Source organism: Trichomycterus rosablanca, chromosome 2, assembly GCF_030014385.1.
Source record: "Trichomycterus rosablanca isolate fTriRos1 chromosome 2, fTriRos1.hap1, whole genome shotgun sequence".
Classification (NCBI taxonomy): Eukaryota; Metazoa; Chordata; class Actinopteri; order Siluriformes; family Trichomycteridae; genus Trichomycterus; species Trichomycterus rosablanca.
The window spans coordinates 57,500,140-57,516,578 of NC_085989.1; the positions used below are offsets into that span (position 1 = coordinate 57,500,140).

The following is a 16,439-nucleotide window of genomic DNA, read 5'->3' on the forward strand; positions in this document are numbered from 1 at the left end:
ATGTACTCCTGCTCAGACTGTGGAAGGAGCTTTGGGGTCCAGAGCGCACTCAAAATCCACCAGCGCATTCACACTGGCGAGAAACCCTACTGCTGCTCACTGTGTGGAAAAGGTTTTACTGTCCAGAGTGCGCTCAAAACGCACCAGCGCATTCACACTGGAGAAAAACCATACCGCTGCGCACAGTGTGGAAAAGGTTTTACTGTCCAGAGTGCACTCAAAACGCACCAGCGCGTTCACACTGGTGAAAAGCCGTTCCTCTGTTCGCACTGTGGGAAGGCTTTTACTATCCCGGGTGCTCTCCGGATCCACCAGCGCACTCACACCGGAGAGAAACCGTATCGGTGCTCGGAGTGCGGGAAATGTTTCAACGACCAGAGTTATTTAACGGTCCACCAGCGCATTCACACCGGAGAGAAACCGTTCTGCTGCTCGCACTGTGGAAAGAGCTTTAATAGCATGAAGTATTTTCGGATTCACCAGCGCATTCACACCGGAGAGAAACCTTATCACTGCTTAGAGTGTGGAAAGGATTTTAGTACAAATAGTTATTTCAAAACTCACCTGCGCATTCACACCGGAGAGAAACCGTATCGGTGCTCGGAGTGCGGGAAATGTTTCAACGACCAGAGTTATTTAACGGTCCACCAGCGCATTCACACCGGAGAGAAACCGTTCTGCTGCTCGCACTGTGGAAAGAGCTTTAATAGCATGAAGTATTTTCGGATTCACCAGCGCATTCACACCGGAGAGAAACCTTATCACTGCTTAGAGTGTGGAAAGGATTTTAGTACAAATAGTTATTTCAAAACTCACCTGCGCATTCACACCGGAGAGAAACCGCATTGCTGCTTGAAGTGTGGACGCTGCTTTGCACATTTTTCATCAGTTAAGAGACACAAGTGTGCAAAATCCGAGCCGCCTGATTGTACCGAATGATCTTTTGAAAGCAAATGATGAGGAGTTAGTATCTAATATTGTAGTAACGTTTAGTATGTAGTATCATGTATGTATGTTTTTCTCTCTAATTGTTGGGACATTTTGTAAATTGTAATAAAAATAAAACTGGTATCTTTGATTTGATTGATTTATGATTCACAGCTCATCTTTACACAGATGTATTTTGAATAGTGTGGCTGTCACAGCTTAAACTGTGTATGAACTTTGTAGTTCTACAATTACTGACTGTTGTCCATCTGTTTCTCTACATGCTTTGTTAGCCCCCTTTCATGCTGTTCTTCAATGGTCAGGACCCCCACAGGACCACCACAGAGCAGGTATTATTTAGGTGGTGGATGATTCTCAGCACTGCAGTGACACTGACATGGTGCTGGTGTGTTAGTGTGTGTTGTGCTGGTATGAGTGGATCAGACACAGCAGTGCTGCTGGAGTTTTTAAACACCGTGTCCACTCACTGTCCACTCTATTAGACACTCCTACCTAGTCGGTCCACCGTGTAGATGTAAAGTCAGAGACGATCGCTCATCTATTGCTGCTGTTTGAGTCGGTCATCTTCTAGACCTTCATCAGTGGTCACAGGACGCTGCCCACGGCGCGCTGTCGGCTGGATATTTTTGGTTGGTGGACTATTCTCAGTCCAGCAGTGACAGTGAGGTCATTAAAAGCCACTACAGGGTTGCCAGGTTCGGAATTTTACAGCCAAACGTACTGATGTGAGGAAACTTTCTTTATTTGAATTATTTATTCATGTATTTATTTAATGCGTTTTTTTTGTTTTTTTTTTTCATTTTAGGTTAGTTTTACACAATAAGGGAAATGTGCAGCATTGTTTTGCATAGTTTGTAGCTACCTTAGAAATAAAAGGACATTCATTATTTAGATTAATAAAAGATAAGCACAAATACAGGATTTTATTTATTTAAAGATAAATAATAAAAGGAAACTTTGTCATAATTTGTCTTCAATTTAATTTTGTTTAAAAAATCGTATCGATTGACCCAGTATCGTAAATCGCATCACATTGTGGGTAGAGCGTATCGTTACATCCCTACTTAATTGCTGAAACTATTCTGTTTGGAAGGGAAAAGCTTTTAATAAATGCTGCAAATGCAAATCTATAAAGTTTATTACAGGATGCCAGGTTACCTTTTACCCAGTTAATCAGACCCACTGTGACCCTGACCAGGACAGAGCAGCTGTGATCTCAGTTCTCACACTGCAGTCCAGTAGAGGCGCTAATAAACCTGAACCTGAAGATCAACCATCTCAGTTCAGAGGAAGAAGGAGAACCCGAGGAGATGAGCTGATGTTCCTCCTGCTACACTGAATCATCTGTAAGTAAAATACAGCTTTATTTATTTATCACAGCTTCATTATTCACTACATTATCATTAATAACAGAATAGAGTTCATAATAGAATAGCACTGTTAGGATTTAGGGAGATTTAATTCTAGGCTGAGCATATTTTGGTGTTTAAATAAGAGGACACTTGGTCCGGGGTAGGAAGGATTGTGATGGGGGGGGTAATTTCATGTCACTGGTGGCACCAGGGTAATATGTGTGTGTGTATGTGATAAATGCATCAATAACCATTCGGCTATGTTATTGTACTTTAATATATATATATATATATATATACACACACACAACTAACAAATGCCTTTATGGTGAGACCATCTTATTTTTTTCTATTCAGCGTTTAGCCCTAAACAATAATAACAACAACAACAAATAAAAAACACTTTATTCTTTTATAGTTTATTAGATGTATGGTGCAATCGTATCAGCTGACTTATTTTACGTGTTTTTAACTTTCATTTTTAAACGTATTTATCATTGTTTATTGTTTTTATTAGCTCACATCAGTAGAGACCCCCCACAGTAAGGTGCGTCTCCTAGTGACAGGGCGTTGTGACGTCACAATGTTGACAAGAGCCCCATTGTTACGTGTGTGTTTCAAATCAGAATCAAATCAAGTTCAGGTTTATTTGTCATTTGTACAAATTTAGCAGCAATTGTACATTGAAATATGTGTTGGGAGGCTCGGGAACTCTACGAGTATGCTATAATAAAAAGTACAAATAAAACAACAATATAATACAATATAATAAACAGGCTTATATACGTATGTATATAAAAATATAAACAAGAAAAGAGAAAAATATATGTAAAAAATTGCAGTTAAAGTGCAGATTTGCATTGTAAACAAAGTGAACATTGCAGGAATTGTGGATATTAATAATGCTAATAATAATAATAATAATAATAGTACTGCAGGAGAGGTTAAAGTCCAGATTGCTGGTCAAGGGCCAGGAGGATAGTGAAGGACCCCAGTCATCCCAGTAATGGACCGTTTTCTCTATTACAGTCTGGGAAACGCTTTTGTGCCTTGAAAGCCAAAACGGAGAGGACGAGAAGGAGCTTTTCCCACAAGCTATCCGAGTCCTCAACCAAAATAGCATTCAGGACTAACATACACTGATCTAAATTCATGTGTATATATGAGTATATATATATATATATATATGTGTGTACGATATTCACACTCTTACTGCATTATGTTGCACAATAATAGATCAGTATTATGTTGTTCTTGCACAACTGCTGTCACTTTCGCACACTCGGTTCACTTTAAATTACTTTTATTTTTTAAATTATATTTAAGCTTTCTTAATTTCAACTTTTGAGTCTTTAAATCTTTTTAAACATTTCTATTTTTTGTATAATATATATTTTGTGTACTTTTTGTAACTACTGTGGCTGAGCAGTCACAAAAGCATTTCACTGAAGAACAGCTTTTTCCTGCAGGCCATCAGAATGCCAAACAATGTATAATAACAACTCACCTTTTTCTCAGTCACTCACCAACTCACATTTCACAACACTCACACTTTGGGCATGTGCAATATCAATACCACATCACTTCAAAACATGGAACAGGAAAAAGCTGTTCTTCAGTGAAATGCTTTTGTGACTGCTCAGCCACAGTAGTTACAAAAGGTAAACAAAGTACACAAAATATATATTATACAAAAAAAATAGAAACGTTTAAAAAAAATGTAAGATTTAAAAATTGAAATTAAGAAAGCTTAAATATAATTTAAAAATAAAAGCAATTTAAAGTGAACCGAGTGTGCGAAAGTGACAGCAGTTGTGCAAGAACTGAACATAATACTGATCTATTATTGTGCAACATAATGCAGTAAGAGTGTGAATATCGTATATATATATATATACTCTTATATACACATGAATTTAGATCCGTGTACTTTAGTCCTGATTGCTATTTTGATTGGGGACTCGAATAGCTTGTGGGAAAAAGCTCCTTCTCGTCCTCTCTGTTTTGGCTTTCAAGGCACGAAAGCGTTTCCCAGACCGTAACAGAGAAAACGGTCCATTACTGGGATGACTGGGGTCCTTCACTATCCTCCTGGCCCTTGACCAGCACCGTTTCCTGTATATGGACTGCAGGTCAGGAAGCTCGGTCCAGAATCAGAATCGCTTTTTTCTAACAGGACAGACGTGCAGTTCATTCATCTGCAGCTGTTGTGCTGCTTCGTGGTGTGGAGTTGATGCAAAAACACAAACAAAACGGCGAGTGCGGACTTGAAAAGTCTAGCGGTTAAGGTACTGGAGTAGCAATCAAAAGGTTGCTGGTTCACTGCCAGGTTGTCACTGTTGACTTAACCTTCAGTTGCTGAGACAATATAACGTCACACTGCTTTGGGTAAAAGCGTCGGCTAAATCCTGAAAATGTAAATGTATGTAAACACACATTATTGTGGACAGTTGTAGCCTAGCGGTTAAGGTACTGGACTAGTAATCAAAAGGTTGCTGGTTCACTGCCAGGTTGTCACTGTTGGGCCCTTGAGCAAGGCCCTTAACCCTCAGTTGCTTGGACAATATACTGTCACACTAATGTAAGTCGCTTTGGATAAAAACGTCGGCTAAATCCTGAAAATGTAAATGTACATGTATGTAAACACACATTATTGTGGACAGTTGTAGCCTAGCGGTTAAGGTACTGGACTAGTAAGCAGAAGGTCGCTGGTTCAAACCCCACCACTGCCAGGTTGTCACTGTTGGGCCCTTGAGCAAGGCCCTTAACCCTCAATTGCTTAGAATGAATTGCTTTGGATAAAAACGTCCGCTAAATGCTGAAAATGTAAACGTAAAATGTAAACACATTAACAGCTCCGCTAACCATTAGCATCACACACGATTCAGTACTGATGAATCGATTCATGAGTCGATTTAGCAAAATGAATCAATTGACCTGAACTGATTCAGAGTTGCTTCGTTATTAACGGTTTTACAGAAACACATCAAGTTGCTTTTAGCTTTGTTTACGAATCGTTTTTGAAGGTTTTGTAAAAACATTATGTTTATTTGGCTTTAATTGGGGATTTACAGTTTTATAGAAACTCCAAGTTTTTGTTAGTTTTGTTTACAGGTTTTTTTTTTTGGGGGGTTTTACAGTTTATAGCAACACTAGGGCCACTAACGGCTATTTTTCTATTGATTAATCTATCGATTTTCCTCCAAAAAAATTTGAATCTCATTTAATCTTCTTGTATTTGAACACTAAACTGTGCAGCATAATAATCTAACACAGAACTGAATGTAAACAGGGTTTATGTCCATATTAAACAGAGTGCAGCTCGTGTTCATGCTGTTCTGTACACTCAGCAACGTGCTTCAACTTATAGCAGAGATAAAATAGTTAGATGTAGCCGCGTCTCATTACAGAACGAGCCCAGATTCTAACCTCCACATTCACTCAACACTTACTTCACATTCTAAACCATGTAAACACAGTGGTGAGAGCTCCGGCGCATTCACACGAGAAGCTTTTTGCTCGGTATTCCAAGATCTCCACGATTAAGAAGCTTAATGAAACAATATAGACGTGCAGCACGGCGCCGGTGCTGCTGTGGTACCATCGAAGCTTTACACAGTGAACAAACCAGCTTTTAGTTCTGTACCAGTTTTAAGTATCACCGAACTTTGGATGATTTGGGTCGTGGAGAACTTTGATCTTCTCTTTGAAAGCTCTACAATCGTCCTCTGACGGCTGCAGACGGCGTTTTTTAAGACAACCGCCGACCGGTGACCGGAGCAGATACGACTGAGGTCCTGCACACGGCGAGTCGTGTGGAAATTAAGAAGGATCATTTATAATCACAGTTTTAATTATGACGCATCGACTTAAAATATTAACGTTGACTAGGTCGACCAATCGCGGCAGCCCTAAGCAACACGTCTTTTGCTTTAAGTTTCTTTTACCAAATTATTTTTTTCCATTCACAACGTCCTGATCTGTTACTACTTCTTTAACTTCCTTTATAGGCATTTAAAATCATTCTAGAGATTTTAGCCACCAGCACAGCTAGATCTTTGCTTGGGAGCCAAAGTCGTGTCTCTTCATCACAGCCTTGAATCAGCCTCTCGAATGTATCCTGGTTTAACTCCAGGTTCATGTGGTAATCTGTTAATTAGATGTTAAAAACGAAGTTCAACACTGCAACAGCATCTGATAGCTCTTTATTTTATCATGGCCATTTCACCAGTGAGCATTAACAGACAGGTTTTATTGAGTGTCAGTAATGGTGACACACTGTGAGCTTAATGATGAAATCAGAACCTCTTATTAAAATAATTGTAATAATATTCATGTTTATAATATTTTGACATTATTTCTTTTTTTTGTCTACTTCAGTCTTCTGCTGCTCCTTGGATCCACTTTCCTCTACAACCTAAAACCACCTCCATTATGAGACACTGGTGAAACCCAGAGATGCAGAATAACAGCAGCAGTGATCAGCAAATAACCACCGAAGCTCCCAGCATGAGCAGCTCTGATCATCAGACACAGAGTAAAATTTACTCCTGCTCAGACTGCGGGAAGACCTTTGGGGTCCTGAGTAACCTCAAAATCCACCAGCGCATTCACACTGGAGAGAAACCCTACTTCTGCTCCGACTGTGGAAAGAGCTTCAGGATCTGGGGGCACTTCAAAGTCCACCGGCGCACTCACACTGGAGAGAAGCCGTACTGCTGCTCACTGTGCGGAAAGCGTTTCAATAACTCCGGAAGCCTCAAGTCGCACCAGCGCATTCACACCGGAGAAAAACCGTACTGCTGCTCGTATTGTGAAAAGAGTTTTTCTTTCCGGAGCGCGCTCAGAGTCCACCAGCGCGTTCACACCGGAGAGAAGCCGTACGGCTGTTCGGAGTGTGGGAAGGGTTTTACTGTCCCGAGCGCGCTCCGGATCCACCAGCGCACTCACACCGGAGAGAAACCGTATCAGTGCTTAGAGTGCGGGAAATGTTTCAACGACCAGAATTATTTAACAGTGCACCAGCGCATTCACACCGGAGAGAAACCCTACTGCTGCTCGCACTGTGGAAAGAGCTTTAATAGCCTAAAATATTTTAAAATTCACCAGCGCATTCACACCGGAGAGAAACCTTATCACTGCTTAGAGTGTGGAAAGGATTTTAGTACAAATAGTTATTTCAAAACTCACCTGCGCATTCACACCGGAGAGAAACCGCATTGCTGCTTGAAGTGTGGACGCTGCTTTGCACATTTTTCATCAGTTAAGAGACACAAGTGTGCAAAATCCGAGCCGCCTGATTGTACCGAATGATCAGGAGTCAGCATCTAAACTGTTCTAATAATATTGTAGTAACGTTTAGTATGTAGTATCATGTATGTATGTTTTTCTCTCTAATGGCTCTAAATGTTCCCTCAGATTCAGTGTAAATGACTATATGACTAAATATATGTGGACACCTGACCATAAGTTGAAAACCCTGTACAAACCCAATTTTTATACATATTGGGACACTTTGTGAATGCAATAAAAATAAAACTGGCATCTTTAATTTGATCAAACCTGCGTGATCGAACAAGAGAGGCAGAACGACAGCAATCCGACATCCCTGATCACCACACGTTTCTATCACCTAGAACCCCCCCCAAGCTCTGAGTCTTTGTCTATAGTCGGGGTGGGCAGCTCCGGTCCTAGGGGTCAGAAACCAGACATGAGAGCACCAGACTCAAATCAAATCAAGGTTTATTTGTCACATACAGAGTCATATACAGTACAACTGGCAGTGAAATGCTTTCGTGACTGCTCCGCCACAGTAATTACAAAATCTACTGTACAAAATAGTAAAAAAATATATTATACAAAAAATATATAGAATGTTTTTAAATGTAAGAATGTAGAAACATTAGAAGAATTAACAATATAATTAAAAAGGGCAATTTAAAGTGAACAAGTGTGTAAAGTGACAAGTAGTGCAAAAACTGCAACATAAAGCTATACAGATGTGATAAATACACAAATACTAATCTATAGATACACACATATATATATATATGTATATACAGTATATATATATATATTAGGGCTGTCGAAGTTAACGCGATAATAACGCATTAACGCGATCTCAATTTAACGCGATTAAAAAAAATAGTGCCGTTAACGCAAATTCTATTTGGCCCTGCGAGTCATCCGTAGTTCATGTTGAGACTTGACCGTGCACGGCATCTCTCATTAAGCCAGAGTTTCTCAAATGTAACCGAGCGTCGTAGTGATGCACTTTCTTAATAAAGAAATAAATACACGCTATATTCACAAGTTGTCGGGAGCAGAACACTTTTATTACTTTTTCTGTTACGGTACCGAATAGCGGACAGCTAGAGTCATCGCGTTAGCAAAGCATGCTATTCCATGAACTATGGAAGCCCCAAAGGGTCAAAACACACTCACTTCGTGTAGAAACGTCCATCAAACCATTGTCACGATACAACCACAGAAAAGTCTGTTACAATAACTACGCCTTATCCCACCTAAAGCACCGCTGATCTACAATGTTTGCTGATAGAGAAATTCTAACCTACAATCTGACATATATACGAAGTCAAGGGTCTCTGCTGGATAGTATTACTGCCTAGTATGTGAGTGAATAAAACTCCCTCACAGTTTTCTCTTGTCCCAGCAGTTTTTAACATAAGTACATTTAGCATAAAATGTGTTCACCATTTTAATGGTAACATTTCACTTAAAAATCCTTGTTTTCTATAACATTTACACAGATTTTTTTTTTTATGCGATTAATCGTGATTAACTATATGAAATTCTGAGATTAATCACGAATAAAACTTTTACTCGTTTGACAGCCCTAATATATATATACTGTATATATATACTGTATATACAGTGTATCACAAAAGTGAGTACACCCCTCACATTTCTGCAGATATTTAAGTATATCTTTTCATGGGACAACACTGACAAAATGACACTTTGACACAATGAAAAGTAGTCTGTGTGCAGCTTATATAACAGTGTAAATTTATTCTTCCCTCAAAATAACTCAATATACAGCCATTAATGTCTAAACCACCGGCAACAAAAGTGAGTACACCCCTAAGAGACTACACCCCTAAATGTCCAAATTGAGCACTGCTTGTCATTTTCCCTCCAAAATGTCATGTGATTTGTTAGTGTTACTAGGTCTCAGGTGTGCATAGGGAGCAGGTGTGTTCAATTTAGTAGTACAGCTCTCACACTCTCTCATACTGGTCACTGAAAGTTCCAACATGGCACCTCATGGCAAAGAACTCTCTGAGGATCTTAAAAGACGAATTGTTGCGCTACATGAAGATGGCCAAGGCTACAAGAAGATTGCCAACACCCTGAAACTAAGCTGTAGCACAGTGGCCAAGATCATCCAGTGTTTTAAAAGAGCAGGGTCCACTCAGAACAGACCTCGCGTTGGTCGTCCAAAGAAGCTGAGTGCACGTGCTCAGCGTCACATCCAACTGCTGTCTTTGAAAGATAGGCGCAGGAGTGCTGTCAGCATTGCTGCAGAGATTGAAAAGGTGGGGGGTCAGCCTGTCAGTGCTCAGACCATACGCCGCACACTACATCAAATTGGTCTGCATGGCTGTCACCCCAGAAGGAAGCCTCTTCTGAAGTCTCTACACAAGAAAGCCCGCAAACAGTTTGCTGAAGACATGTCAACAAAGGACATGGATTACTGGAACCATGTCCTATGGTCTGATGAGACCAAGATTAATTTGTTTGGTTCAGATGGTCTCAAGCATGTGTGGCGGCAATCAGGTGAGGAGTACAAAGATAAGTGTGTCATGCCTACAGTCAAGCATGGTGGTGGGAATGCCATGGTCTGGGGCTGCATGAGTGCAGCAGGTGTTGGGGAGTTACATTTCATTGAGGGACACATGAACTCCAATATTTACTGTGAAATACTGAAGCAGACCATGATCCCCTCCCTCCGGAAACTGGGTCACAGGGCAGTGTTCCAGCATGATAATGACCCCAAACACACCTCTAAGACGACCACTGCTTTATTGAAGAGGCTGAGGGTAAAGGTGATGGACTGGCCAAGCATGTCTCCAGACCTAAACCCAATAGAACATCTTTGGGGCATCCTCAAGCGGAAGGTGGAGGAGCGCAAAGTCTCGAATATCCGCCAGCTCCGTGATGTCGTCATGGAGGAGTGGAAAAGCATTCCAGTGGCAACCTGTGAAGCTCTGGTAAACTCCATGCCCAGGAGAGTTAAGGCAGTTCTGGGAAATAATGGTGGCCACACAAAATATTGACACTTCAGGAACTTTCACTAAGGGGTGTACTCACTTTTGTTGCCGGTGGTTTAGACATTAATGGCTGTATATTGAGTTATTTTGAGGGAAGAATAAATTTACACTGTTATATAAGCTGCACACAGACTACTTTTCATTGTGTCAAAGTGTCATTTTGTCAGTGTTGTCCCATGAAAAGATATACTTAAATATCTGCAGAAATGTGAGGGGTGTACTCACTTTTGTGATACACTGTATATATATAAACTGCATACATGCATATACACATACAGTGTATCACAAAAGTGAGTACACCCCTCACATTTCTGCAAATATTTTATTATATCTTTTCATGGGACAACACTATAGACATGAAACTTGGATATAACTTAGAGTAGTCAGTGTACAACTTGTATAGCAGTGTAGATTTACTGTCTTCTGAAAATAACTCAACACACAGCCATTAATGTCTAAATAGCTGGCAACATAAGTGAGTACACCCCACAGTGAACATGTCCAAATTGTGCCCAAATGTGTCATTGTCCCTCTCTGGTGTCATGTGTCAAGGTCCCAGGTGTAAATGGGGAGCAGGGCTGTTAAATTTGGTGTTTTGGGTACAATTCTCTCATACTGGCCACTGGATATTCAACATGGCACCTCATGGTAAAGAACTCTCTGAGGATGTGAGAAATAGAATTGTTGCTCTCCACAAAGATGGCCTGGGCTATAAGAAGATTGCTAACACCCTGAAACTGAGCTACAGCATGGTGGCCAAGGTCATACAGCGGTTTTCCAGGACAGGTTCCACTCGGAACAGGCTTCGCCAGGGTCGACCAAAGAAGTTGAGTCCACGTGTTCGGCGTCATATCCAGAGGTTGGCTTTAAAAAATAGACACATGAGTGCTGCCAGCATTGCTGCAGAGGTTGAAGACGTGGGAGGTCAGCCTGTCAGTGCTCAGACCATACGCCGCACACTGCATCAACTCGGTCTGCATGGTCGTCATCCCAGAAGGAAGCTGACGCACAAGAAAGCTCACAAACAGTTTGCTGAAGACAAGCAGTCCAAGAACATGGATTACTGGAATGCCCTGTGGTCTGACGAGACCAAGATAAACTTGTTTGGCTCAGATGGTGTCCAGCATGTGTGGCGGCGCCCTGGTGAGAAGTACCAAGACAACTGTATCTTGCCTACAGTCAAGCATGGTGGTGGTAGCATCATGGTCTTGGGCTGCATGAGTGTTGCTGGCACTGGGGAGCTGCAGTTCATTGAGGGAAACATGAATTCCAACATGTACTGTGACATTCTGAAACAGAGCATGATCCCCTCCCTTCGAAAACTGGGCCTCATGGCAGTTTTCCAACAGGATAACGACCCCAAACACAACCTCCAAGATGACAACTGCCTTGCTGAGGAAGCTGAAGGTAAAGGTGATGGACTAAACCCAATTGAGCACCTGTGGCGCATCCTCAAGTGGAAGGTGGAGGAGTTCAAGGTGTCTAACATCCACCAGCTCCGTGATGTCATCATGGAGGAGTGGAAGAGGATTCCAGTAGCAACCTGTGCAGCTCTGGTGAATTCCATGCCCAGGAGGGTTAAGGCAGTGCTGGATAATAATGGTGGTCACACAAAATATTGACACTTTGGGCACAATTTGGACATGTTCACTGTGGGGTGTACTCACTTATGTTGCCAGCTATTTAGACATTAATGGCTGTGTGTTGAGTTATTTTCAGAAAACAGTAAATCTACACTGCTATACAAGTTGTACACTGACTACTCTAAGTTATATCCAAGTTTCATGTCTATAGTGTTGTCCCATGAAAAGATATAATGAAATATTTGCAGAAATGTGAGGGGTGTACTCACTTTTGTGATACACTGTACATATGTCCACATATATACACATACATATACATATAAATTAGATTGTGCAAGTTGTGTAAATTGGTCCTAAATGCTATTTCCGTTGAGGACTCGAATAGCTTGTGGGAAAAAGCTCCTCCTCATCCTCTCCGTTTTGGCTTTTAGAGCACGAAAACGCTTCCCAGACCGTAACAAAGAAAACAGTCCATTGCTGGGATGACTGGGGTCCTTTACTATCCTCCTGGCCCTTGTCCAGCACCGTTTCCTGTATATGGACTGCAGGTCCCTCTGGAGAGCCTGCCTATCCTGCTTGGTGCTGTTTCCGAAGACTGCCCAGAAATCCAGGACCGGCGACACACACCCCTAGTCTGGAATAGTAAACAATAGACAGACAATCTAGACGAGCAATGTGTAAATGCGTAAATTATGTAAACATACAGGTAAAATTAAACAGGAATAAAGAATAATAAAGAAATGTGTCTTTAATAAATAAATAATAATAAGTACGTGTCTGCTTTTAGCGCCGTTAAGTCATGTGACGGCGCGATAACGAATCGCAGCAGAGCAGGAGCGGGCGGAGTAAAGTGTGCGTACAGTAGTGGTGGTAAATTCGGTTCATTTTATGTACTCGGGTTAATCCGAGTCACTCAGTAATGTGATCCGATTCACTTGAGGACATTCCACCCCCTACCCATCCAATAAATATAAATAAATTACAACTGTATCCACAGACACATTATTAGGTTACAGGTGTATATTTAGAATTTTAATTTAAATTCCACACACCAAAAAACAAACAAACACAACTTAACAACACACAAATAACAACAAATTGATCGTGGGGGATAGGGACGAGGGGGGGGGGGGCTCACCTACCAATCAGATGGGTATATTAATGGGTCAAGGGTTCAACAACAAATTGCCGTGGTAACTTGACCCAGTCAGGCAGCCACAGTGGCACCAAAACAAACAGTCAATAAATGACCATGGGGGCTACAATACTCCTTAAGTGGTGCAGTACTAAAGTAGCCTGTAAGCATTTGCATTTTAATAATAATAATAATATAACTATATTTTGCTGTTTTGCTTAGTTTTTTCTATTATTACTAGAACTACTATTATTCACACAATCACCTAAAGTATTCACACCCTGACGTGGGGGACTTTAACAAGGCAAATCTGAGGCACAATATATTACATTTCCCACTCAGGCTTAGCAGACACTGGACCACTGCTACATTGCTATCAAGGACAGCTACAAACCCCTTCCCTGCTCACAAACAAAAGCTTAAATAGGAAAAATCAGCCCTCAGAACAATTAACGAATAGTGTGAGGAGTCCATGATCATATTTCATGACTGCTTCCAATCAGATCTTCAGGCAGCAGACACAGGCATTAATAAATACACAGACTTTGTTACAGATTACACCAGCACATGCATGGACAACATTTCTCCAAACAATACACGTAACATCCTTCCCGAACCAGAAACCCTGGGTCTGAACTACAGCCTATACATCTGGAGATCCTACATACAGCCCACTACAATCCATGACCAGCAGGCTGGAGAACAGCGTTTAACTGCAGGCCGTCACAATGCTAAATACACTATATTACCAAAAGTATTCGCTCGTCTGCCTTCACACACATATGCACTTGAGTGACTCCCATTCTTAATCCACAGGGTTTAATATGATGTCGCCACCCTTCGCAGCTATAACAGCTTCAACTCTTCTGGGAAGGCTTTCCACCAGGTTTAGGAGTGTGTTTATGGGAATTTTATGAGGTCAGACACTGATGTTGGACGAGAAGGCCTGGCTCACAGTCTCCGCTCTAATTCATCCCAAAGGTGTTCTATCGGGTCGAGGTCAGGACTCTGTGCAGGCCAGTCAAACTGGCTCATCCACGTCTTTATGGAGCTTGTGCTTTGTGCACTGGTGCGCAGTCATGTTGGATCAGGAAGGGACCATCCCTAAACCGTTCCCACAGAGTCGGGAGCATGAAATTGTCCAAAATCTCTTGGTGTGCTGAAGCATTAAGAGTTCCTTTCACTGGAACTGAGGGGCCGAGCCCGACTCCTGAAAGACACCCCCACACCATAATCCCCCCTCCACCACACTTTACACTCGGCACAATGCAGTCAGACAGGTACCGTTCTCCTGGCGACCACCAAACCCAGACTCGTCCATCGCATTGCCAGACGGAGAAGCGTGATTCGTCACGCCAGACAACACGTCTCCACTGCTCTAGAGTCCAGTGGCGGCGTGCTTTACACCACTTGATGATGTAAGGCTTGGATGCAGCTGCTCGGCCATGAAAACCCGTTTCATGAAGCTCTACACACTGTTCCGGAGCTCATCTGAAGGCCACATGAAGTTTGGAGGTCTGTAGTGATCGACTCTGCAGAAAGTTGGTGACCTCTGCGCACTATGTTCCTCAGCATCCGCTGACCCGCTCTGTCATTTTACCTGGTAACACTTGGTGGCTGAGTCGCTGTCGTTCCCAATCGCTTCCACTTTGTTATAATAGCACTGACAGTCGATTGTGGAATATTTAGTAGTGAGGAGATTTCACCACTGGACTTGTTGTACAGGTGGCATCACGGTACCGCGCTGGAATTCACTGAGCTCCTGAGAGCGACCCGTTCTTTCACTAATGTGTGTAGAAGCAGTCTGCATGCCGAGGTGCTCGGTTTTATACACCTGTGGCCACGGAAGTGATTGTAACACCTGAATTCACTGATCTGGGTGGGGGAGTGAATACTTTTGGCAATATAGTGTAGTAAATGATAATGTAGTACGTGGGTCTGCAGTGAAGCTGAATAAATGAATGAATGTAGTACTCACTTCAGTCCAGTGGGGGCGGTAACACAAACCTTAACGCTGTACATCAGCCACATCGGTTTAAAGACGAAGCAGAAGAAGAGGATAAAGAAGACGCTGCAGCAGCTGATGTGTTTGTATTGAAGCGAATCGTCCGTTAGTAAACTATTTATTTATTCACTTTATTTATTATTAATAATAATAGAGTTAAAATGAAATGTTACTGTTATGATTTGAGGAGCTTTAACTCCCTTCTCATTTAAACACACAGACTGTTAGCTGCTCCGCTAACTGTTAGCATCACAGATGATTCGGTACAGATGAACCGATTCACTTGTTTATAGACACACATTCAGTTCTTTTAGCTTTGTTTACAAACGTTTGTTGTTTTAGTTTTGCTGACTGTACAACACATTGCCCTTATTAGATGATTTGTTTGTTTATTAGGATTTTAACGTCATGTTTTACACTTTGGTTACATTGATGACAGGAACGGTAGTTACTCATTACACAACATTCATCAGTTCACAAGTTAATGTCAAACACAGTCATGGACAATTTAGTGTCTCCAATTCACCTCACTTGCACGTCTTTGGACCGTGGGAGGAAACCCACGCAGACACGGGGAGAGCCGCTGTGCCGCCTCCTTAATGGATGATTTGGATTCCCCAGATCCCTGTGTCATCCAGTCATCCAATATATTAAACAAATAACAAAAACAATAGACATTTTTTAGAACCAACTCCAAAAATGACTTAATAATTTATCATTTAGCTTCTGTCCAAGCAAAGAAAACTAAATGTTTTAAATGGAACTGCTGCGATGGATGGATGGATTGATAGATGGGTAGATGGATGGATGGATGGAGAGAATAGAGAGATCTGTGGACGGACAGACGGACGGACGGACACTTTATTTACCCAGAGGGAAATTAATGAATTATCGTTCCACCAAGAAGTTCTATTGGAAGCCAGAAGCTGGCAGTTGATCTCTGGAACTCTGTTCCTTCCTCTCTACGTTCCACTTCTTCTCTCTCTCTCTGAATTTAAAGCTCTCCTAAAGACTCACCTTTTCTCTCTCTCTGAATTTAAAGCTCTCCTAAAGACTCACCTTTTCTCTCTCTCTGAATTTAAAGCTCTCCTAAAGACTCACCTTTTCTCTCTCTCTGAATTT

General features: G+C 41.6%; 3 protein-coding genes across 3 annotated transcripts in view; all 3 read left to right on the plus strand.

Annotated features, from left to right (window-relative positions):
* LOC134302835 (zinc finger protein 664-like) lies at nt 1-2,267 on the plus strand. Its single transcript, XM_062988052.1, has 2 exons — nt 1-464; nt 2,183-2,267. Exons 1-2 carry the CDS (start codon nt 1-3, stop codon nt 2,265-2,267), a joined length of 549 nt encoding a protein of 182 aa, XP_062844122.1.
* LOC134335981 (zinc finger protein 239-like) lies at nt 2,239-7,839 on the plus strand. Its single transcript, XM_063018650.1, has 2 exons — nt 2,239-2,294; nt 6,681-7,839. The coding sequence occupies exon 2, from the start codon at nt 6,759-6,761 to the stop codon at nt 7,611-7,613; it is 855 nt and encodes a 284-aa protein (XP_062874720.1). The 5' UTR covers nt 2,239-2,294; nt 6,681-6,758; the 3' UTR covers nt 7,614-7,839.
* A 7,512-nt stretch (nt 7,840-15,351) lies between these two features.
* LOC134336136 (zinc finger protein 271-like) overlaps nt 15,352-16,439 on the plus strand; it is a 33,227-nt gene continuing 32,139 nt past the window's right edge. The window contains exon 1 of the mRNA XM_063018833.1: nt 15,352-15,422. The gene's annotated coding sequence lies outside the window, so the exon portion shown is untranslated. The remainder of the gene's footprint in view (nt 15,423-16,439) is intronic.

Coding starts and splice junctions, on each gene's coding strand:
- LOC134335981 (XM_063018650.1), top strand. CDS start 6,759: ATGCAGAATAACAGCAGCAGTGATCAGCAAATAACCACCGAAGCTCCC.
- LOC134302835 (XM_062988052.1), top strand. CDS start 1: ATGTACTCCTGCTCAGACTGTGGAAGGAGCTTTGGGGTCCAGAGCGCA. Junction 465..2,182: donor AAGAGCTTTAATAGCATGAA/GTATTTTCGGAT, acceptor CTCACACTGCAG/TCCAGTAGAGGCGCTAATAA.